At 39.0% G+C, this 25,111-nt stretch overlaps 1 protein-coding gene across 10 annotated transcripts; it reads right to left on the bottom strand.

The window, feature by feature from the left end:
* Positions 1–60: 60 nt before the first annotated feature.
* Positions 61–23,964, bottom strand: LOC121868336 (FERM domain-containing protein 8-like). Of its 10 annotated transcripts, none has more exons than XR_006089376.1 (15): positions 18,305–19,870; positions 17,707–17,882; positions 16,897–16,905; positions 16,026–16,076; positions 15,437–15,774; positions 13,890–14,078; positions 12,376–12,550; positions 11,077–11,238; positions 10,591–10,779; positions 10,055–10,184; positions 9,701–9,859; positions 8,844–8,958; positions 8,176–8,277; positions 7,571–7,893; positions 61–687 (listed from the first exon to the last, which is right to left on the bottom strand). XR_006089376.1 is itself a non-coding variant. In XM_042368835.1 (15 exons), exons 3-15 carry the CDS (start codon positions 17,877–17,879, stop codon positions 7,850–7,852), a joined length of 1,836 nt encoding a protein of 611 aa, XP_042224769.1. In that variant the 5' UTR covers positions 17,880–17,882; positions 22,181–22,317; positions 23,627–23,963; the 3' UTR covers positions 4,954–7,849. The 10 variants fall into 10 exon arrangements, 9 of the variants coding, with proteins under 9 accessions (XP_042224769.1, XP_042224761.1, XP_042224764.1 ...); XM_042368835.1 differs by lacking the exons at positions 61–687; positions 18,305–19,870 and adding exons at positions 22,181–22,317; positions 23,627–23,963 and having other exon boundaries at positions 4,954–7,893; XM_042368827.1 differs by lacking the exon at positions 61–687 and adding an exon at positions 19,877–19,901 and having other exon boundaries at positions 4,954–7,893; positions 18,305–18,687.
* Positions 23,965–25,111: the final 1,147 nt, after the last annotated feature.

A 25,111-nucleotide genomic window follows, 5' to 3' on the forward strand; every position in this document is an offset into this window, starting at 1 on the left:
TACATATAGAGGTAAACTATAGTGTGTAGGAGATGTACGTACGGGTATGTAGTCTGCCAAATTCCTGAGAAACAGACCCAATTCAATGTTGGATCTCCTCATTGATTTCCATAGGTGAAATGAGGAATGACTAGATCCAGGGTGAGTTTGTAAGATATTCTGCATCTTGCTTATGTTTACCTTGAGGCTAAAGTCTGTATACATTTCTGCATTGGTATATACATTGGTCCATACCAAGTAATATAGAGGAAGGAAATTGAAATCCCCTTAAAACCTATTATTTTCTTTGGCCTCCAATTGACACACCATCTATGAAGGGTGTGACATCATTAAGAATGTTTTGATGTTACAATTGTTACATGGTCTCCTGTGGGTAAAATGGGCTCTTGTGGGTAATACTGACTTTGGTGAGTAACATTGGCTCTTGTGAGTAAATGTGGGCTCTTGTGGGTAATATCGACTTTTGTGTGTAACATGAGCTCTTAAGTGAGTAACATGGGTACCTACGGATGTCACTAAAATATGTGTATGTTAAGTGCTGTTCTTGCTGCCACACACCTGGGAGTGATACACGAATCACACACCTACCTGGCTCCTGTGTCCTGGAGAGAGCCACTGTGACTGACGCTCCAGAAAAATAAGCTGGGTTGTCTAATCTTCATGTTATTCATTCTTCCATCTGAGGTTCTATGGGCAAAAATGAAACAGTCAATGACATGCTGATAAAGTTTACAAATTGAGCAATTTAGCCAAGTGACATAAACAGAGCCAACAGAGGGCAATGTAAGGTCATTCAATTTACATATTGAAGTAAAATAGTACAGTACTGCAGAGAGGTTAAGCTGTGGTGAGGTCAGCTGACTTCAGAGTCAAGCCTATATTGTTGGAAGTGGTTAAAAATTTCCAGCTGAGCACACTGGAAGGTACAGTAGCTAAAATAAACTATCTGTGCAGGTGGTAGTCCACATGCTCCGAAATTTTACGTGCGACTTGTGACAGCCCTCCTATACACCAATATTTATCGTCCATGGTCTCATATTGTTTCCCACAAAGTATGCACAGATAGTTGTTTTAGCTACTGTACATACCTGGGATGTTAAGTTAGCAAGGAGAAGTTGTGTACCCTATCCTGATACAGTACTGTATATGAGAGTAGTTGGGTTAAATTCCATGTCTAACCTAAACTAACTATTAATGAAAAGTAAAATGTGCCCCAGTGATACTTTAGAAGAGGTGAACAGGTTAACGAACAACATTAGGAACTTTTGAATAGATAAAATCTTCCTTTTCTCCAGACACATTAAATGTTCTCTACTAAAAATTGACTCGGGATGTAATGTAGACTACGTTGGTGAAAGTTTCCAAGTGCCTTGAGGTGCTTCCTGTATATGACCCATGTCCTAATGCCATAGAGCAGGGTAGGGAGGACCACAGGGTGGAGGATAGCCAAGGTGGGGCAGCTTTGGATGCCGAGGAACTTGTTGGGTAGTCATGACATCCACATCAGTGTTTCAGTTGAGCAGGGAATGTTAGTGCTCTTCCCAGCACTGACAAATGCCTTCTTCATCTTTAATTAGGGAGTTGCCATCAGATGAGTAGAGGGGGCTTATCACTTGGGGAGCCACCTCATATTTGGGCTTCCTCCTTATTCCATAGTGCATGGTCAAGTTTCCCTCTCAGGTTGTCAAGAATATGAACTGTTTCAGGGGAGTTGTTTGGAAAAAATATAAAGTCGAGTATTCAAACTGCAGCTTGGAATCATACATAGAGGTAATAAACTATTAAGCCAGGTATAAAAGTTTTATTAATATCATCACAGGATTAACTGGGGGTAATATATATACACAGATTAGGGTCACTGATACAAAGTGTTGGTGACATGCACAAAGGTACAAAATTATCACTTTGAAGAACAAAGCACTTCCCCTCTGGTGAAAACAAACAATGGTCATGATCCTAATGCCTAGTGATTATTATTATTATTATTATTATTATTATTACTATTATTACTATTATTATTTCATCTGTAATCCACTTTCACTCTCTTGGGTTCTGTTGTATACAGTACTCGAAAGTTTTTCAGTGTAAATTTTGTATGTGGTTGAATGGCAGTGCAGTGAATGAGCGAAAATGATTGTGTCAATTAATAAAGACTGGAATAGCATCACCAATTGATTTTATCATTCATATGTCAAGAAATGGTTTAATTGCATAGATTTTTTTAAATCTGTCATATCACCATTTTGTGGGTGATTTAGGCTAAAGCAGCCATTTCACACATATACATTATTATAAAAAGTGCTTTCATATTGTTTTGAATATTAAAATGACTTTCAAATATTTTTAATCTTCAGGTCTCCAAGAGGCTTTTGTGTGTGTCAGATAATAAACAAAGAGGAAGGAAAGACTATTACTACCTCAGATACAGTTCTTCAATAGTTGGAGATGAAGTGGCTCTCATATGTTTACTTCAGTCACTAAGAAATTCTACAGGAGGCAATCTGACATTTAGAGGGAAAACTGCCTATTAAATGTATGAAATTATAGGGAGAAAAATAAGTTATAATCAACGTATTGATACAAGACATGTGAAGTATTTTGTTGTTAATTCAGTAATACCTAATGAACGAGTGAGTAAAATCACAGATACTTTTGACGTCCAGTCTTCTTTTGACGCTCAATGCTCTCCTATGTTATTAATGACAAGTATAATAAAATTTTTATCATATTTAGAAAGGGTTCAGTGGCCAGATATCAAGGCTGAAATACTACTGTAATTATAAAATGCTACACAGTACTTCCTTGTTCTGCCCCAAACAGTTGAGAGTCCACAACTGTGAACACCGAGCAACATCAACAATCCCTCAAATATGGGTACTACAGTGCATCATTATGGGTACTCGTACAATGGTCTGATCCCATGATTACAAAATCTTAACGTACCATAATTGAATTTACTATTTTGATACTCGAATTTCTAGAGTACGATTATTAACACGGTCAAGAATAACTTAAAGTTTTGGCTTTAATAAGTTTGAGTATATGGCTGTTATCAAGCGTGTTGGTAACACATTTAGCTCAGATGGCCCCTGCAAAACAAATAAATAATCTGAGTTTGATGATTCATTACGTATGTAAGAATTCGACGAGATAAGTGTATACAGGTCAAACCTCACTTAACCGGGATAGATGAGAGAGGAGGATAATATTAACACATATATCACTGGTAACAAATTACAGTGGTCCCTCGGTTAACGAGCGCCTCGGTTAACGAGTTACCTTCCATAAGATTCTTAACTTCGGTTAACTAGCAATCCCTCGATTAACGAGTTTCTTAAGAGCCAACCTGAACATGATTTCGCTTGCATTTGGCGGTCCACCAGCTGTAGTAATAGTCCGCCAATGCAGTAATCGGTTCTATGGCTTAAATTCCTTACCATTTTAGCAAATATCAAGAAGTTTATACTATTCAATAATTTTAAAAGTTTAATATTAAATTTTTTACTCATTTTAACAATAATTATTGAACATAACTGAAGGTAATGAAACTAGTTTTATGCGTGCCATCCAGCCTCTCAACACACCATACAGGCGTCAGTCTTTGTGTCTTTTCAGTGGAGGTAACATCTTGCTTGAGACTCTCTTCAACTAAATGCTTTTTTTATGTTTTTGCAAGCAAATTATTGGTCATTTTGAAATTTATTTTACATATTGACAATATATAACGCAGTGGTGCTAATTTAAAGAAAATAATCTTGAATTACACCAAGAGAACTAAAACTTTATGGGTGAAATGGCACCATGGGGTGACTTCTCTTCCACCCCAATGCCTTCTCTTCTCCCTTCTCCTCCACCCCCATTCTAATTCCCATCATCATCATCCAGGAGCCTTCTTCATACACACCTCAAAGCAAGTGTACTTTTCTACCTTTTTTTGTTGAATTTAGGCAATTTTCGGTGAGCTGGAACCAATTACCCAAAAACCCATTGAAACATTGGTTTCGGTTAATGAGTTTTTCGGTTAACGAGCAACCTTCTAGAACGGATTGTGCTCGTTAACCGAGGGACCACTGTATTTAAATAATTTAATCATTCTATTTATCTACTGATGCCAATTTTCTAATTTATTAAATTTATTTCAACATTTGAGACTATGCGCTGAGGAGGTGATCCACTGGCCAGTTATATCGTTTGCAGATAAAAAAATAACATTAATTATCAAAATGATTTTTTACATTACTACTGTACATACTAACCAAAATGAGATTCAGGTTTTGCAGAACTAACTATAAAATGCATTCGTTTTTCATTTGGTATCCCATTACCAGTTTTTACTGTATAAGGAGCAAGTACAGAGATTCAACTTTAACTCAAAATAACTTTACTTGGTTGCAATTAGGACTCAAATTTAAGGCAGAGAATCTTTTCCAAAAGGATATCCACTTTCATATTGTCTTCTACCTGGTGTTAAGTCAACATATTGAGTACACAGGTTCTTCTGACAAATTTCTGCTATATTTCTGTGCAATTCATTCACCGTATGAACCACTGTCAATTTGTGTTTGAAGCAACAAATACCCATATCCAGTAATAATCCTGCATACTCGCATGCCTTTAAAAAAATATTCAAATTTCGACTTTTTTTTTACTAAAAATTTATGGAGGCTGAGGAGGAATTGACAAAAAACTGGGATATGCCATAAAACCTTGAAATAATTGTGCCTAATTCCTTTTGTCACAAATTTCTTGGATAAATACTAAAACTATGTTACTTTGCCCATGTTGCCTGCTGTTGTAGAATCCTCCAGTTTTAGAAAAAAATGAAAAAATTTAATAAAAAGTGACGACGGGTTTGTATAATATAATCTGAAAAATCAGCGCCCCACAGCTTCAGTTGACTTCACACACTTTGCACACCCAAACCAAATTTGCCATATGATTAAGAGTGAAAAACACTTTAATCTTCATTCTAAGCAAAGAATTATCCTTTTTGAAAATATTATGCATACTCATTTTATTTTTGAAAAGTTATTTCGGGTTAAGTATTATTGGACAAAAGTACATGAGTTACTGGTGAAACATCACGTACTTGAACTGTACAATGCCAAGAGCGTAGCTTTCTCTTTAGTTATCGGCAATTTTCGACAACCAGATGATCCAAGGTTTGCAAAGTTGTTGTACATCACCTGGAAGCCTTATAATATTCTGCTTTACCGTGTCTAGAAGGTCGTATTTTGTTTCACATTCACCCTGACAACAGAATAAAACAAGTCACAACACAACACCATGGAATACCAAAACAGACCTTTCCTTAAACATTATCGTTTTAACATCATACTCACGTTTCTACGGTAACGGTAGCTGTGTCCAAGAAGTTTGAACACAGTGCAGTTGATTTAATTTGTACAAACATGTCTTCTGATAGCGTAAGAATATTCTGATAGCTCAGTATCTTGAAAAATAGAGATAGTCTTTTCCATCATGTCGAGAAGATGTTTATAATGCGGATTTTTGTTTCATACTGTTGCTAAAATTGTTTCAGAACTCAGAAGCTCCTGTACAAAACTGTTTTTCGCATCTCACAATTAATGGCAGGGAAGATTCAGGGTTAAGTACACTTTTTTAATGACATAGAAAAATTATTGTACAGATGCGCCACCATATATCGTTAATTATCAATCTCATCGTTTTAATGTTCCTAATATTTGGTCTCCGTTTATTAATATTTCACTGCATGTTTATAATCATTATAATATACAAGGAACAGAGTAAACCAGCGATTTTAGAAATGCACAGCAAAGTATATTCATAATACTCCGCAATCTGTTGTTCCAACATTACACAGTAAACTGACAAAGAACACGAACACAGGGATGGTGTCTGGCACACTGGCGAAGGTGATACTTCCAAATTCAACTTTGCTGTGAGGTTACGACACAACACAGCATGGGATACATAACCTTAATGATTGGGATAGGCACAAAATAAAGTCTTTTAATTAATAAGAAATTTTTTTAAATGTATTTTAAATGACGCCAGCGGGTCGGGGCACATCAATCCTGTTGTGAACGTTATTATTATTGTTGAGTCGTAAATACACAAATAGAAGCGTTTAAAAATACTGCCCATAACATGAAGTTGTTTATATCATGGGAAATTGTTCCTATTCACTAGCTGCTCATCAACATCATATGAGGAACATGAATGGTTGTATAAAACTGCAGTGAACGACGAGCTTTGGCGTTAGTGGATGCTACTGGATTCCATGCAGGAGTATTAAATTTTCCCTAAAAAAAGGGGCGTATTTCGTCAAGCTGCACCGCTGATGCAGTACACCAACATTAACCAGAAATCTAGGGTTAATATCATGACTGTATTATTATGAATTAAGTAACTCGTCACCTTAGTTGTTGTGAAATATGCAGAATTTTAGAATATTTTATGCAAACAAAGGCATTCAAACGGGTTATGTCTTTATATGATAAACACTCAATGAAAATATCATGTCATCTAATAAAGACGAAAATTATGCTAATATCAGACTATAAGACAGCTGCAAGAAATGATTCGTACTGATTACCGCTCAAATATCTGTCATTCCAAGTAAAAGGTTGAATATGCAGTATGCAGGATATGTGTTGATAGCTATTGCAATGGTCCTTATCTGAGATGAACCCGTTTAAGAAGGCTATTTTAATCATTAGCGGGAACAAATATTTCGGCAATTACTGCCCAGCGTGGGTTTGAGCATCATTAAGTTGCATTAAATTGTCCTATAAAGTACTGAAAATTTTTCCTCCGTTTATTGAATGTAATTTCCGGGACAATTATGTATTTTCCTTGCCCACAGTATCACCTGGTATATAAATGTTGAGTATATATGCAATTAAAGAAAAATATTATAATGTAATAGTTCTACCGATTTTCTTCAATCGTTAGAATTTTATTTATTTTTTATTTTATTCACGTCACTATAAGAACAATGACATTTTCCGGTCTACAGCGATACAAACAGTTACGAAAGACTCCACCACTTCCACGCCCTCTGTTACTTTCTTGTCCTGGAATTAATAGCTTAATAGTATAACTTGTCTCAACGCTTTCCTGGGATAAAAGTCTTTATTATAGAATTAATAAAATAAGAGCTTCCGTGACTCTGTACCAGCTGAGAAATGTATTTTTTGTACTTATTTGCGTTGTTGATTAGTTATCCAGTCCAGTTATGCACTGCAGGAATATAATAATCTAAGATCTTTCAAAACCTCTCATTAGTATTTCACCCCCAAACTAAGCCTCATTATCACAGCAAGAGGTGTTCCCAGGTCTTCCTGCCTCAGGAGGTGACAGGCGAGTGAGGCAGTCGAGTGTGTGGAGGCCTACATATAACCTCTACTGGACCCGCGATTGGCTGGGAGAAGAGGAATCTGGTGCCTCGTTCTTAGTCGATTACGTCACGATTAAATAACAGAGGATACTTATCAGTATTCCATCGTCAGTAGAACGCAATGGAGATAAGCTTCCTTTATCCATTTTCCGTAAAAAACAAAAATCAAACGGACAACTCACTCACTAAGATCACAGGGGTAGGTTATCGGTTGTGCGTCCTAACGTGAATCCGTATGGGTAAACTTCGACTTCAAAACCGGCTTGGGTGTAAATACGGCTGAACATGGGCGTCAGTGCGGCTGAACGTGGGGGTCAATACACCTGAGCATTGGCGTCAGGTGTGAAGGAGTGGCGTAGACTCTGGGGCAGGCATAGTCCAGGAGGTGGCTGACTCGGAGTTTGGCAGAGTGGGCGTGGTGGTGGTGGTGCGGGTGTCTGGTCACACGTAGTCGATGGCATCCCCTCATCTGCTGAACTGCCACGACCCCATGGTGCCCACGCAGCGACCTGTCAACACGTGAAGAAATAGAAGCTCAGCTGATGGAACAGGTGTACTTGTGATGAAATACGTATATACAAAAATAGTGGAACAGTTATGCTTATGATGGAACAGGGGTATAAGTAATGGAAGAATGTGTACTGTATAACTAGTGAAACAACATACACATCAAGTGGAATAACGTACAACTGACTAGTGGAGTAAGATATACAACTGGTGGAAAGGATGTAGTACAACTGACGGAACAGATAATGTACAATTAGTGGAAGAGAGTGGAAGGACTTATGTACCGTCCTCAGTGAAGGTGGCGAGAGAGAGACGATGGAGTTTGTTGCACAGGACCGACTCTGGCACCTCCTTCCGCGATACGGTCGACAGCGGCACCAACACGTCTGCGGGAGGTAACCACGTCAATCACAAAACCATGTCAGCCACACAACCACATCAACCACACGACTGCATCAACCATGAGTGGAAGGGGAAGTGAGGGATGGAACAAAGTGAAAAATATTTAAGAAAAAAGAGGGAAGAAAAGAGTGAGTGAGGGAGACAAAAGACATGGAAAAATTAAATGTGGGAGAGGATGGAGGAGGAGGAGGTTAAAGAAAGGAAGGAAGTGAAAGAGAGAACGAAGAAAGAAAATGTGTGGAAGAGAAGAGAAATGAGGCAATGGGGAAAGAAAGAAAACTCAGAAATTAAGAGAGAAGAAGGTAGGGATTGAAAGAACGAAGGAAGGAAGGAGTGTTGAATGATAAAAAACAGCCAAAGGGTGAAAGAAAGAAAGACGAAGATATACAAGGAATCGTCGAGTTAGGGCATAAGTAAACATCAATAACAGTTTCATATTTCCAAGGCCAAAAAAAAAAAGGACCCAAGGCATTTTTCTTGATTATTTGATATTGTATGTGAGGGAGAGAGTAGAAAGTAACAAAAGAGAGAGAGAGAGAGAGAGACTGACCGTCAATCTCGGTGCCGTGGTCCAGCATGTGTCCCTCTAAGTCGTCAGGGTACTGGGCCGCTCTACGCTTGAGTTCCTCCACAAAGGTGCTGATGAGCGCATCCATCATGATGGCCTGGGGGCAAGCAAGGTAGTGTGTGTGTGTGGTTAATGTTGATAGTACACCAGCCTCCTCCTCTACCGCTCTCCTCCTCACCCACCTTCCTCCTTCACTCCCGCCATACTCTTCCCCTCCCACCATCCGCCTCCTCTACTTCACTACCCACCACACACTCGCTCTACCACCTCCACCCATCGGTGAGTACCAATACAAACATCATTGCTGTATATGTATGCACTATTTTCTAAAGAAATGGCAATGATTTTTTGTATATGTAATGTATTTCATGGGGTAAAGGAACGTAACTCCTGCATTTTATCTATTTCTTATGGGGAAAATTGATCCGTTTAACGTTGTTTTGTATAACGTCGCATTTTTAGGAACGTAACCCCGACGTTAAGCGAGGACTTACTGTAGTAGTAGTAGTAACCAAGCACAAAAGTTAAATAATTCTGTAGAGTCTACTACCTGCTCGTTAATCCCAAAATAATGATAATTTCAACTCTTGGATACACATATGCCATCATTGTATACGGCAGGAAATCAGTGTCTTACATGATGAAATATATCCCAAAAGATATATTCAGAGAGAAGGAATAACATATTCAGATTTATAAATGTAATCGCAGAAGTCACATTATTTTCAAACTAGTTTAATGAATAGTTGAAACAGTTTGGAGGAGTACCTAATGTTTTCTCTCCTATGTTTGAAGAAGATTTGAAGAAGTTTGGAGGAGTACCTTATGTTTTCTCTCACCTGTTTAGAGAAGATTTGAAGAAGTTTGGAGTATCTTCTGCCGTTCTCGACAACAGCGAACTGTAGGAAGAGGCAGGGAAGGCAAGTGGCGCTGCGCTCGTTGCTGGGTCTCGCGAAATCCCATGACAATTCATCGTACCTTAAGCTCAACAGTACATTCTGTCGGAGGAATGGGGGGTGGTCATGATGCGAAAAACCCCCACAATTCTAACGTCTAAATCAAAATAAGGAAATTATCATATATTGATCAACGTTTCCAAACAGAAATAACTCCAAAACATATAGCAAGAATTCACAGTATACATACACCAGCTGCCATAAACACCATATAACCAGAGGCACACAATGACTCACCGATTTGTTGGGATCTATAACGGTGACGCCAGTTGCGTTAATGGTGACCAGCACCGGGATATCCGGCCTCGGTAGCCACGAACTGACTCCCCGTGTCGGCTGCTCGATCTGACCGTGAAAGAACGCACTCCTGCAGGCAGAGAAACCAGGTACAAATTTCATCTACTCAAAAACAATGGTACAAGTACACAAACTGCTAAATTACGTGAGTACCCAAACACCATTCATTTTTTCTGTATTATTGTTGCAGCATTGTTACATATTTACTTCATTCCCATCTAAATAACAACACCGAATTAAACTCTATTTTATACATTATGAATTCTAAACACATCGAGCTAAATTATCCTTACATTTTCAAATAAAGTGAAACAAAACCAAGGAGGATGGTGGCCATCTTAGAAAACGATAGTGTTGGATTGTTTTTGTAGGATGAAATACAACTGTTTCAGTATCTACGGCATTGGTATAGTAAGCCTGAACCCCAAAACAACCCTTTCTTCCTTTCCCTTTCCCCTTTATATCCGTAAACGTACCCATAGTAGGGAAGGGACCAGGAGAACTCGAGGTACTTCCTGACCAGCTTGCGGGCCGTCACGTTGCTAGGGATGGAGCGGAACTGCTCGATGATACGGATTTCAGGTGTTGATTTACTACTGAAGCTGACCAGGTCACTGAATTTGAGACGACATGCATGCTCCGGCAGGTAATCCAGGAGTCGACGTCTGTAATGAAGGGAGGCGTTGTGTTAGGTGGGGTGAGTGTACAGAGGAAACTTTATGGTTAAAGTACAGATACAGTTACAAGTCACATGAAACTAAGAGAGATATTCGGAAGTTAAGTTGTGAATATTGTTAACTATCGGTGTCAATCAGTAAATATGAATGCAAAAAAAAAAATAGGATACGAATAAACAGGAAGACAGAACAGAAGTAGAAAATGGTATTAAAGATGGAAGAAGGTTGGAAAGATAATAGAGAAACTATTTACAATGTTTGCAGTCGTCCCTCAGCACCACTCACCTGAAGAAGGAGGGAGTGTGAGTGGTGTGGTCATATGGGCCCAGCTCCAGCCTACTCTGAATCCCCGCCAACATTTCGTAATCTGAGAGTTCACAGGGGTAGCGCGCCGACCGCATGTTCCACTGTGCCTCCTCGTACAACAGCTCCAGGATCTTGGCGTCTCTGAGAAAGGCGATGAAGGTCTTGTATTTTTACTAATGTGTATGCGTAAATCAATATTCCAAAATTCCCGACAAGGACAGTACACGATTACATTTGGTTTTGGTATAAATATTTAAAATAGGTTTAAGGAGTGGTGGTCCTATCGTGTTGAGACTAGCAATCAGTGTTGCAGTGCCAATTATTAAGGTGCCGGAGCTGTCAAAATAATATTTGTTTCCTAAACCGTATCAATATATATATATATATATATATATATATATATATATATATATATATATATATATATATATATATATATATATATATATATATATATATATATATATATATATATATATATATATATATATATATATATATATATATATATATATATATATATATATATATATATATATACTGTGTAATATTTGATCTAGTAGTAGTCTAATGTGCTTATCCTTTCGATATTGGTCACATATGTATAGCTCTTATGCGAGGAAATACTGTTTTTAAGTGTTTAGAAGTGCACCTGTTATCAAAGTCTTTCTAGAATATTGATTTCATAAAATGTAAGCTGATCTGAAGGAGAGATTAATTATATGAGGATTTATTCGGTTTTGTATATGTATTATTAATGCAAAATAAAGTTGATTGCTTGATTGATATAGATTTATAGTAACACATAGAGCTTACAATAACTTCATGTGTGAAGTGTGGTGTGGTGGATGAAGAGGAATACACTAAGGTGGTATGGACATGTGCCGAGGATGCATGAAGACAGGCTGACAAAAAAGTTTATGATAGCAATAGAGAAGGGAATGTTGGGAGGGGTAGACCAATTGCCACCTGGGAGAAAAGAGTTAGAGAGTTTGTTGAAGAGAGAGCAGGAAGGGGAGGAAGAGTGTTTGAGAGAGCAAGTTAGGCATGCAAGGATAAAATGGCCTGGAGACATTTCAGCCATGGCTACGCCCTATTGGGGAGTTCCCGGGAGGGAACAAGGCATCGGCGGCGCTCCGGTGAGCTTCGGTAGCACTGCCCCCCTGCTAGCAATTACAATACATAATCAGAAGTGTGTGTCTGGATATAAACAAAAACAGATCTGGCCTGAGCTTTACTTTACTAAGATTATTCATGGTGTTTCCCTATAAGACCTACCTGATCTTGACTTCGTCTCTCTTGCTGAAGAAGACGTTCCTCCTGAGCACCATCTTGGGTTCGTGGGCGTAGCGGGCGTCTTGTGGTTTGATAGAGATCTGTGCAAAGCGCTTCAATAATTCTCCCCATTGCCGCCGTACCTCGAGTGCGCGCTGGTACGGTTTCAGTTGGATCTCTGTCAAATCAAGTACAAAGTTGAATGATGCTGCAGGTTTGTGGTTGAGGCGAAAGGTAAGAAAGAGAAAATTGGGGATTGTAAAGAGAAGACTGTAAACATGAACATCTTGAGGAGGAGGAAAAAGACATCTATAGTACAATTATTAAGATGTTTGTAACACTTACTTTTCTACTTTTACTTTTAATGTATCATTAGAAACCATAATGACATATATTGTCACGTTGGGAAAAATTAAAGTAAAGGTGTAGAGGGTGACCACCAGAAGGAATTGTCCGAATTGGTTGAAAATTTTTCCATACACTAATATCATGATACTAAACACAAAAATGGAAACGACAATGCATAGAACCTAATAGAACCTGACCTAACATACCCATAAGTTGGGTATGTTAGGTCAGGTTTTATTAGGTTCTATGCATTATTTTGTATTTATTTTTTATATAATGCTAATAACATGATATTAAACACAAACGGAAACGACAATGCATAGAACCTAACAATCTTTTTATTTACTCTATCCCGCTTCACAATTCTCGTCCCGGTGTCATTTTTGTTGTTTATCTCGCTGAATCCCTTTTCAAGAGACATTTCCTAAATGATGGTGAACGCTTCCACGTATTCCTCCTTGCCATTGCTGATGTATATCAACCAAAAGATTAAGGTAAGTTGCTTAACACATAAATTAACACGATAATACATAGAACCTAATAGAACCTGACTAACAAACCCATAGGTTGGGTATGTTAGGTCAGGTTCTATGAGGTTCTATGCATTGTCGTTTCCATTTTTGTGTTTAATATGATATTAGTGTATAGAAAACATTTCAAAAAATTCGGACAATTCCTTCTGGTTGTCACCCTCTTCTACACCTTTACCAAAATTACCATTGCAAAGATTATATATTTTGCTGTCATGACATGATTCTGACAGTGTCTGTAATTTTGTTTCACCTTAAACAAGTTGAACTATTCCTCACAGCATTACCCACCATATGTTAAAGAAGGACCCACTTTGTGCCTGCACTGAAGCCACTTATCCTCACAACAAACTCTAATACAGGAGACACAACTCCTTACCCTAGGTTTGGCAACCAGACACTGGTTGAAAGCTGAAATTTTACCTCAGAATTATTCCAGATGATATTAAATGTTATACAACAATTCCTTGTGATAAATGTACAGTATATATCAGGTGCCACTAAGAGGAATCAGGCTCCCACTTGGCTCGGACACATCGGACACATCGATGTTGTTCATATTGTTCACTTTCTACCTGCATTTCATTGGCTAAATAAACTGTTTCAATATCATTACATATCTCCATCTATATGACTCACCTAATACAGGAGACACCATCCAGATAGCGAAGACCTCCATGGCCTGCTTGGGTAGGGAGACGTCCTCCTCCTCTATGACCATGGCCTGGAGCTCCTGGGCGGTGATCCTGGCGCCGTCATCCAGCCGTAGTCTCACCGCCACTCGGGAATGCAGGAATACACACACCTCCACCCCGCCCGACGACCGACCTGACAATGATGTAGTTATAGAGTCAAGAAGAGTCACCTTTGATTCTTTTTATAGCTCTTTCTTAAGTCGTATGATTTATGTTTACAGTCACAGCCACACGTTCCTTCGCCCAGCACCCCATATCACACGCTGCATCCGGTACACCGTCAGTTTTGGGTAAACAAATAATTCGGAGACTCGATCTAGCGGTTCGGTAGTTCAGGGTCTCGTTCATGATATACCGTACAGTCAGTGTCAGTCACTCATAAAAGAAACGGGCCCCCTGGGTGAGAGGGTCTTGTAACTGGAAGCAGTTCAGTTCTGGTAACAGTGTACCTGACGTAGGTGTTTGGGAGGGGGGGGATCACTGTCTTTTTATGAACCACTGCCTCGGGACATGTCTCGTTTCATGAACAACTAATACAATTCAATTCAATTTCAATTGTCTATTCCTTGATAGAGGAAGCGGGATCCTAGTGCTGTCATTAGGTACCCCTGTCAACTAATACGAGGTGAATACAACATAATTATGTTACCGTTGGGCATTATATTCTAAGATCCTAATATCATCACTAAATTAACCTTATCCATCGCATTATACCTACACTTTATATCCAAACCAAACTTATTCTCCTCAAAAAAGTTTTTTTTCATATATCTATTCGACCATGGTTTGAGTGGGTGTGTCGGGGAGAGGCCTCTTCTTGTTGTTAGGGAAGGCAGAAATGTCCATAGGGGCAATATGGTCTCAAACATGGCGAGGTAAGGAGACCCTGTATGTTATTCATTTAAGTTCAGTCACATTATAAACCTGCGTGGTCGTATACAGGCAAATATGTCGGAAAATAGCTAAATATTTGTTCGATATTTATTGCAGAATGAACAAACCTAGAGGAAGACTCCAACAGAGAGCACATGGGGCTAAGGGAGGTGTTGATAGGCCCGAAATTATCAGAAAACGTAGAGTTGACATGATTATGGTATTGTATTCACCTTGTTTAGTTGTTCATGAAACGAGACATGACCCGAGGCAGTGGTTCCTGCAAAAGGCAATGATCCCCCCCCCCTTACGTCAGGTACACTGTTACCAGAACTGAACTGCTTCCAGTTACAAGACCTCTCATCCAGGGAGGCCCGTTTCTTTTTGACTGTACATACATGGGGTTCTGTATGAATATATTTATATTGGTGGTCACAGACTAATAGCAGGAATATTCTAAAACCTCGTCCATTAATATATCAAGATAATATAATACGTTAATTTGTGTTAAATGACCAGGTGTGTGTGTGTGTATGTTAGATTAGCATCATACAAATATTTTCTCTATAGTATTATGCATGCAGCTAATGTATCTCGTTCTCCACATCAGTCCCTCACCTTTGTTACTTTTCCTCTCGTGGTCGCTCTTGTTATTCGCCTTGTCGAAGTCTTCCGTGTGCGAGATGGGTTGTGGCACGGAGGGGTGGGTGACGCTGGTGGTAGTGGTGGGGAGGGTGTGGCTGGGCAGGTTGGTGGGGGCGGTGGTGGTCTGCGGAGGGGTGGCCATCATGTGGGTGGAGGGTCGTCTGGTCTCGGGGTCTAGTGAGAGGGACGGCACGTCGAAGGCAGGGGGTGGGAGACCAGGGTAGAAACCAGCTGTCTTGTCCAGGTGATCGGCGCTGCCCTTGTAGTCCCCGCGAAGGAAGTCCGCCGCCGCCCTCTCCCGCAGGAACTCCCTAAAGGACACGATAAAGGGTAAACGAATGCACATAGTGAGGAGAAGAAGTGCAGCCTCCCTGTCTCCTGTGAACTGTTTCACGTAGTTGCCGATAAGATGAATGAGAAACAAAGAGAGTGTGGGGAGAGAAGCTGCCTGCCGTCCTCTCTTCTGATATTGAAACTGACAATATCAATATCAACACCTCAAGAACACAACAGATTAGGTCAAATGTGCTTAATGGCATTACACACACACACGTTCACTTACCTAGAGATGGTGGCAGATCGTGGGAAAGCATCTGTTTCACCGCGTGGACGCCTAGACGAGAAAACAACGTGTAAGTAAAGGCTGTTAAAGTGTTCGTTTGTCATCAACCGACCACAAGATATCCACGATGAAAATAACTAAGGCAACGACTCCTCAAAAATCACTTATTAAAAAAACAAACAAAAAACAGATAAACGAGGAAGAAAGAAGACGTTCTCTGTATCTTTGAATACCTTGTGGTCAGCTAATAGACGACATTTAATTCTATTTATCTTGTGAGAGCTAAAGCGCCGTATGTGAACGGGTTTCTAGGACAGCACCTCTGGAACAGACTGATCTATTGCAATGCCGTCACTAAGCAATGCCTATTTACATCACTACGTCACAGTCTCATCGTTGGTGATAAGAAAACAAAATATAAATATTCTTGCTGACAACTAACAGCTTTCCTGAAGGATCAAATTTTCGTGCATAAAGAACAAACAAAAATAAATAAAACGGGATTTCATATCATAGGTGTCGCAAGCACAAACATCTAGTGCAATTTGTTTTTAGTTTTATTGGAGCTAACAAAACCAAAATAAACAAATAAACAATAATATTAATACAGATAATCGGGTCAGGGTACAGAACTCGCAAGTGTTATGGTTGTAGCTCCGGTCTAACACAACACTAAGAACTGTACATTATTTACAGGTGACAACACTTATATCTCTCTCTCTTAATGCACACTCACCCACTTCCACGGTGTAGACGTAAACCAAAGATAAATAAACAAAGCAGATTTGAACCCCTGACCCCTGTTGACCCCTCGTGACCTTTGACCCCTGCAGTATGAGCCAATTTTACTCGACACTTAACCATGTCTTACCTCCGAGTCCTTTTGCAGCGTTATTTAGTTAAAACTATTGATAAATCTCAACAAAATATGGAATCAATTTTCAAAAAATATATATATTTCATATAAAAATAGCAATAATGATTAATTTGTTTTAAGATTTGACAATTTTTCTTTTACATGCATAGGTAAAAGTAGAAAATTATATAATTATGTGATTTAAGATTTGTTTTGACTACAACTACTGAATGATTAAGTATTACCATTATTAAAGTGAAATTAGGTACCATATGTACTACTATTACTGTAGCTACTATTATGAAACTATTCTACTACTTCAGATATTACAATGACAACTACTACTACTACTACAACAACTATAGTTTAAACACAACCACAACGACTACTACCACCACCACCAATGTAAGTTTTATCACCACAACTACTACTACTACTGTACTACTACTACTACTACTATTGTACTGTACTACTACTACTACTACTGTACTATTACTACTACTACTACTGTACTACTGTACTACTACTACTACTGTACTACTACTACTATCTGTAACATCCATCACCATCACTAGTCACCCTCCTACACTATTACTAACACCAAAACAACTACTAACTAATCCCACCACTCTCAACTACCACCACTCCACCACCATTACCAACAAACCTCCCTCCCTTCCTTCCCTCTCTCACCACTCTCTCTACCACTAACAACCCACCAGTCAAAAAATTTCCCTCACTCCTAACCTCTCTCCCTTCACCCCAGGCTCCTACTACCACGCCACGGTACGACTACTACACACTACCAGCCGGCTCCCTACTCACCTTGAGATGGTAGCCGACCTAGGGAAGGCATCGTAGTCAGGGTAGGGTCTCCTGGTGGGGTATTCGACGGGGATGACGGTGATGTAGTTCTGACCAGCGTCTGTCTGGTGGCCGCCAAGACCCCCGCTGTCGTCCTCCTCAAAGCCGTAATCTGACATTTTTCCTAGTGGCATCGGCTGTCAGGGGGATGAAGAGATAAGACATGGGTTAGGGTGATGTCTGTCTGTCTGGGAGGAGAGGGGGAAGAAGTCATAGTGTAGATTAGGATGTCTGTCTGTTTGTCTGGGAGGATGAAAAAGACATGGGTTAGAGTGGCTAATCTTCAGGTGATCTTTTTTTTTTTTTCATTTACAGTATATTCAATTTCTAAACGTTAAGGAAACTAATTCAATATAAGTTAGAACCTTGAGCCGAGCGTGTTCAGAATATAAATGTGGAAATATTAATACATGATAAGTGGAGAGATGAAATAAGAACAAAGCAAAGAAATAACAATAATAAGATAAAGAGATCATTACCTAATTGGAAAGAGTGGATAGATCAATAAAGTGTGTAGGTGTCAAGAGTTAATACTGATTTGGTAATACTTCAAACGTACAAGGCCTATCCAGCGTTGCCATAGTCTAGCCGGGAAGGACTCGGACAACAGAGACAAATCATCTATGTTTATGTTACTGCTGGTGGTGCTGATGCTGCTGGCTTCACTGCTTCTCCTGCTCACCCTACTGATCATACTGCTTTTCCTGCTAACCTGACTCAGCAGGCTGCCTGGGAGGGAATCATTGGTACTGCTCTTCTCCCCTTCCATGTTTTAAAGTTAATAATCCTCTCTTTTGTGTTTGTTTTAAATGTTTCTAATAGGATGTATTTATGATTAGGCTGTTTTATTGTTTGTCATGGTCACTATTGTTTTAGCGTCTGGCCGGTGATGTATTTTTTTTTTTAAGTTAATATCTTTGTTTTCATGAATGTCTGAATGCCCTACAGGTAAAATGATAATGAAATGATAGTGATAAACAGGGTTGTCGCTTTACCGAGAACAAAAATACGGATACATTCCCACATAAAACTTGAGTACGCATCTAATTAAACATCTAGACATAAAATTAGATTATAAATTTTAAACATTTCCCATGCAGAACTTCACTACGAATACATGTTATAAACATAAACATCCGTTCGTTATAAAAACTCAACCAGCGCGCACAGTGTACGTAGGGAAAAAAAATCTCATTCGAGTTCAGTATAGAGGCAGGGCTCGTCAATTACATTCGTCGGCGCGTGATCACTGAGTCCATTCACAACTGCTTTAATTGCTGTATCATTAAGTGATTTGGAGACCTCAATTAACGGGCCACAGACAGACTAGTTTCTATTTGTTGCGACTGCTGTTTCTGTGTCTTCTGTCCTGTTATATTTCTGCTGTCTTCTGCTATATAATAATTTACTGTACAATGCTGTACTATGCTGTTCGTCTTTGTTGTTGTTATTGTTGGTAAACCTTCTGGATATATTTGTTGTGACACGCCTAATGATGTTAAGGTCGGTGTTGTTGTGTTTTGTTGGTAAAGATATGGTTGTATTTTTGGTTGTATTTGTTGATATTCATTAATGGTGTTTGTTGTGATACCTATTAATGTTGTTGTTGTTTGTTATGACACTCATTTATACGAGTTACTGGATAAAATATATCGTACGAATCCTTGAGAATTTGACTTAATTATTCGTTTGTGTAGCCTACATTAGCGCAGGTAGTCATTTTTTTAATCTAAGCATTTTTTCCTAGAAACTTTGGCGTTATTTTAGAAGATAAATGTACAAAACTTAAAAATATTTATTTAAAATATACTGAAAATTTACGGTAAATCATTTTTTTATGAAGTTCCGCATTTATGTAATGGCGAAGAAGTCTGAGATCACACACAACCTGTATTAAGCGCTGGCATGTACTGTATTTACCAGTTGGATGTTATCGTACACACTCTTGCCACTGTTACCTAAATAATACCTTTCGTTCGTATTATTAGAGACAATAAATTTCGCATCACTTTATTACTTATATTTTTCATACTGGTGGACAACCATCTATATTAAAGCAAACTTATTACTAGAACAACATTTGTATCTCTAGTGGACACTGTGAATAGGTCGAGTTAAGTAGTTCACACACCGGTCACATTCATGTCACAGACAAACTGACACTGAGAGACTGTAGCTATCAAGTTTAATCCAACAAGACCGGTTTGTGACGTCAAGGTTACAGGAGTTAGACAGAGAACCAATAGAGAGCGCTTATTCGGCTGACATGAATATGACGTCATTACCTCATGAAGTGTATCCAATCGGGTTCCTCCCCTGCTCTCAATTCTGTGACGACATTGCCCACTCATGTCCAACCCGACCAATGAGAGAACATAATAGGTTAGTGGCGTAGATGAGAGAAAATGTGATAACCTCTGTTGCTTTGTAGTGTGGATGCAATAATCACTTTGTGGATACACAGGATTGGACTTCACTAAAGTTGTCTAACAGTGTGTGTTCCTGTTTTTGTTATATTAACACGTTTCTATTACTTCAAAGTATACAAAGAGTTTCTAAAATAGATATATGCTCTCTATTGCCGGCAGTTCATAAACTGAACTTGCAAGTCTATTGTTAGCCTCTCATTGTTGTCTTTTGTTCAGGTTAAAAAAATCGGAAATGATATTAAAATAACAACACTGTTACCACACATGAATTACAAGACTTTTGTGCACAAACTATTAAAAGTAACTGATAGTATTTTAACGCAAAATATATTGAAAATAAAATGATCAACTGAATATCGGTCTAGAAAAAATATTATACAAATACCAGCAACTTTTTCTCACCCTTAATTCTCAAATACAGCATATAATCATATGGTCGAAGGTGAATCCCGTATATGTGAAGTCAATATTTAATTCTGACATACTGTATCTTATAATGAGTGTGCTGTATTATTGTTTCAACAACAACAACAACAACAATAATAATAATAATAATAATAATAATAATAATAAACAGGTAATTTCAGAGAGCTAAGAATGAGTCACAATGACATCCAGATCACATTTGTTTATGACAATAAATTGGAGTTATAACTCGTAAAAATACATACGGCCTTACAGTACAAACAAATGCTACAATATGAAGCGTGGGTGTGTGTGTTAGCGCTCCATTGTGTTTGTGTTAGACATTTAAGTAATGCTCGAGTGTTTACCTTCGATTGACTACAAGGCAAAAATCCCAATTAATCTGAACTTAAAAACGCGTTATGATGAAATTTAGTCCATTGTTATTACATCTTAATAATGAAGGAATAATTGTCCACGTGGACACTAACAGAGACCAAAATAGCTAGGAAATGACACCAAGACTAGTATAATGAGACACTCACACATATACCACCTACCGGGGAAAACATGGAATTAATGTAACGAGGGTCCGGGGTTCCCACTGACACAGAGGCCAGGGGCGTGACAACGAACGTGCGGAAGTGGCCAGGGCGAGGGTGGTCTGGTGATGTCATTTTACTAGTGGGGGGTGAAAAGGGCGGGAAATTGATTAAAAGGGGAGGAAGGACATTAGGAGGAAGAGGCGGGGTAGAGTACAGAATGGGAGGGGGGAAAGATAAAGGCGAGAGGAGATGAAGAGGCAGTGTGGTGAGTGTGTTGACTGTGGTGTAGTGATGTGTGGTGAGGGCGTGGATGTAGCTGTGTAGGGATGTGGGTGAGACTGCATAGGGATGTGGATGTGGCTAAGTGGGGATATGGGTGTAGATGTCAGTGTGGTGGCTGTGGGTGTGTGAGGATTGGGTGTTTGTGGGCGTGGGTGTGTGAGGATGTGGGTGTGTGAGGATGTGGGTGTGGTGGGTGTGACTGTATAGAGGGAGAAGATGCGACACTGTAAGGATGAGTATATGAAGGATGTTACTATGTATCCTTAATTTATCACTATTTTATTTCGTTAAGTTACTGAAGTTTAAGAATAGTCATCTCATATCTGAAACCTGCAGCAACGTTTACAATTTACTCACGATAGAGGGTACACGCACACTATGATAACTAGACAAAGGGAGGATCCAGTAGCCCAAAGCTGTGTTAACCCACCAGCTTAACGCAATGATATAATCGTAACCTAATCAGAACCTACGTGCAGATCCTCCTCTCTCTCAGGTCACTGCAAATTATCATAAAACGTATAGAAAGCGTTACACTTTATCTTGGGCGTATATATGGCTCCTTTAACTTGCATATTTCGGGGATAAATATACGAAATATTTAGAGTATGATGATGACCTAAAGTTATCAAAGAACAATTCATTACTTAAGTTATATACTATACTATACGTGTGTGTGTGTGTGTGTGTATGTGTGTGTAAAGACCTCTCACAAGTTAAAGGTTATAACTAGACCTTAGTAACAGAATAAAGGAATGCAGGAGGTACACTCACGGGTGGATTCAGATTGCAGTTCGCTTCAAGTGGATGTTTATTATTATAAGTGGTGCTGGTTACGGCTTGAGCATCGAGTCGTACAGCGTTAAGTGACACTCCATAGCGGCACTCACGGTCCGGCAGGGTCACGGCACCTAGCAATCAATGACTCATTAAGATCAACCGGAAATGAAAGGCTCTAATGGGTAATCAGGAATGAATCACTTAAAGTACAGTACAGTATAAATAGTCCGCCGGTAAGTACAGCATATAGCTACAAAATATGTTTATCTATGTTATGAATAAATCTGTAGAGCTCTAACACGATAAGGATCATAATAATTATATAAAGTAAAAAATAAGATGAGACTCAGATAAGAAAAAAATAACGTTCTCGGTACATAACCTAGTAGTTGCAATGCCCACAGCTTATATCAACTATATAGTTAATCCTATAGTGCTAAAATAGCCTATCCTGTGCTGTCTGTTCGAAAGAAACCCTAACATGTGTTGTCTGTTCAAGTGCTATCCACTAACAAGTTGATTACGATTCCAGTGCCTACAGTATGGTTGAATGAATATTAACCAATACTGTACAACTCTTGATCACCACAACACAGGCTAGGATAATCTCTTGATCACCACAACACAGGCTAGGATAATCTCTTGATCACCACAACACAGGCTAGGATAATCTCTTGATCACCACAACACAGGCTAGGATAATCTCTTGATCACCACAACACAGGCTAGGATATCACTTGAAAACAACACAGGCTAGGATATCACTTGAAAACAACACAGGCTAGGATATCACTTGAAAACAACACAGGCTAGGATATCACTTGAAAACAACACAGGCTAGGATATCACTTGAACACAACACCGGCTAGGATATCACTTGACCACAATATAGGCCACGCTTGCAAAAGTCAATTTCATTATGGCCATCCTCTGCGCAACTGACTCACACTAATACTTTTTCAGAAAAGTAATACGTCACATCTCGATTTCACGTTACTGAAGATCAAGAGTACAGTTCATTATACTAATAAACTCAAATTAACTGACTGAGATTATACATTTGTCATCAACACAGATGTACCTCGTTACTAGACAACGACAATGGCATAATGAAAATTCTTGCTACGTTTTCAAGGACTTCCAGGAATTGGTCTGTGGCGATCACTTCCAGGAATCCTCTCCTGTACACTGTATTTAGGAAAGTGTCATTTTGTGTAAATATTGGAAACGATTCCTTTAAACAGCACTGTGGCAAGAAGTAAAACATATTTAATGAGTGGGATGTCGAGTCAGACTATGTGGTATCTGAAAAAAAATGCAAAGTTTGCTATAAGGGCAAATTATTAAAGTGCATAAAAATATAACAATGGAAGATATGATTACAGAGCATAAATGAAAACACTTGGATTGGAAATCAACAGGAATTCTCCTCTTGCTTACCTTATATTTGGCTGTATGGGCCATTATGCTTCCACAAAATCGTCATCAGGCTTTGTTTAAGGTCCAGTTAATTATACATCGTCCAATTTTCCTCCAAGATTCCACAGGATTCGGTATTTCATGAATGAGCCACCACGACTGTTGTTATTGGACAGAGTTGCGCCTGACAGATATGTTCAATCAATACCCTGTGTACAGCTGCTATGTCGCGCTTGTCAATTATTTTTTCTTAATTATCTTATCATGTACGTTTTTTTCGTAAGTATTATGAGACTTTGCTGCTATTTTGTATGAATTGTTTCTAATGATTTTCTCTTCAGAAGTACGCGTTGTTGCTTCCGTCTTGCAAAACAAGAAACGATCTGCCAGAAAGTTGTCGTTTTCTTTTCGCCTTTCAAGTTGGTGAGTTTTCTTTGGTGTGTGCGCCTTGACGGGGTAATTGATATAAAATATCGATATCATCTAGTCACTAGATTCCAGTGCATAGATGCACAACCTTTTCGCTTTCGGGGCCACATCATCAAACTAACTCGTAAGCGAGGGCCGCAAGATTTATGAGTCACCATTATTAGATGTCTGAATTACATATTCAAATTATTTACTCAAACGCACATACATTATTTCTTTTAATGAAATATAATGTTTTTACTTAGACTAGAGACAACCAAAAATTTACTGTCACACATAAATAATTTTAATCTGTAACTTTATAAAACGGCCTATTACCATAAAAAATAATGATTAAAAACCTTGTGCTTACCTGGCGTATCACGCGACAAGTGTTTCTTAACGTGATGTTTGACATTGTGACTCTGAGACGAGCTTCTTGATGTTGGGGTCAAACTTTGTGGTTGCCAGTCGCAAAACAGAGTGCAAATTTTCGTCCTTTAACCTATTTCGAATCTTCGACTTGTTAAGATTCAACAGACAAAATGTTAGACGATTCCTACTCTATCCCCCCCCTACTCCTGCTCCTCCTACTGAACCTATGAACTTTTCTATAATCTCCACTCGTAGGGTTGCTGGTGTGTTATCCAGGTTGGATGTGAGTAAGGCGCATGGACCGGACGGAATACCCCCTCGTGTTCTGAGGGAGTGTGCTGAAGCCCTGGCCCCTGTGCTTGCTCGCCTATTTCGCCTTTGCCTCAAAACCCAAACTTTTCCTTCTTCTTGGAAGCATGCCTTGGTTCAGCCCATCCCGAAGAAGGGTGACCATTCTAATCCCTCTAACTATCACCTCATTTCCATAACTTCACCCCTCTCTAAGATTTTCGAAACTATCTTAAACTCTCATTTTCTCCGTCACCTTGAACGCTTTTCTCTTTTGTCGGATCACCAGTATGGCTTTCGCCAGGCGATATCTACTGGTGATCTGCTCTCCTACTGCACCCATCTTTGGTCATCCTCTCTTAGGGATTATGGGGACACTTTCGTGGTAGCCCTCGACATCTCCAAAGCATTTGACAGGGTATGGCACAAGTCTGC

This window comes from Homarus americanus, unplaced genomic scaffold, assembly GCF_018991925.1.
Source record: "Homarus americanus isolate GMGI-L3 unplaced genomic scaffold, GMGI_Hamer_2.0 scaffold19318, whole genome shotgun sequence".
Taxonomy (NCBI): Eukaryota; Metazoa; Arthropoda; class Malacostraca; order Decapoda; family Nephropidae; genus Homarus; species Homarus americanus.

Coding starts and splice junctions, on each gene's coding strand:
- LOC121868336 (XM_042368827.1), bottom strand. CDS start 18,514: ATGGAAGGGGAGAAGAGCAGTACCAATGATTCCCTCCCAGGCAGCCTG. Junction 8,959..9,700: donor TTCAAATCTTCTCTAAACAG/GTGAGAGAAAAC, acceptor GCTTGCCCCCAG/GCCATCATGATGGATGCGCT. Junction 8,278..8,843: donor CCACGGCACCGAGATTGACG/GTCAGTCTCTCT, acceptor TACCTCCCGCAG/ACGTGTTGGTGCCGCTGTCG.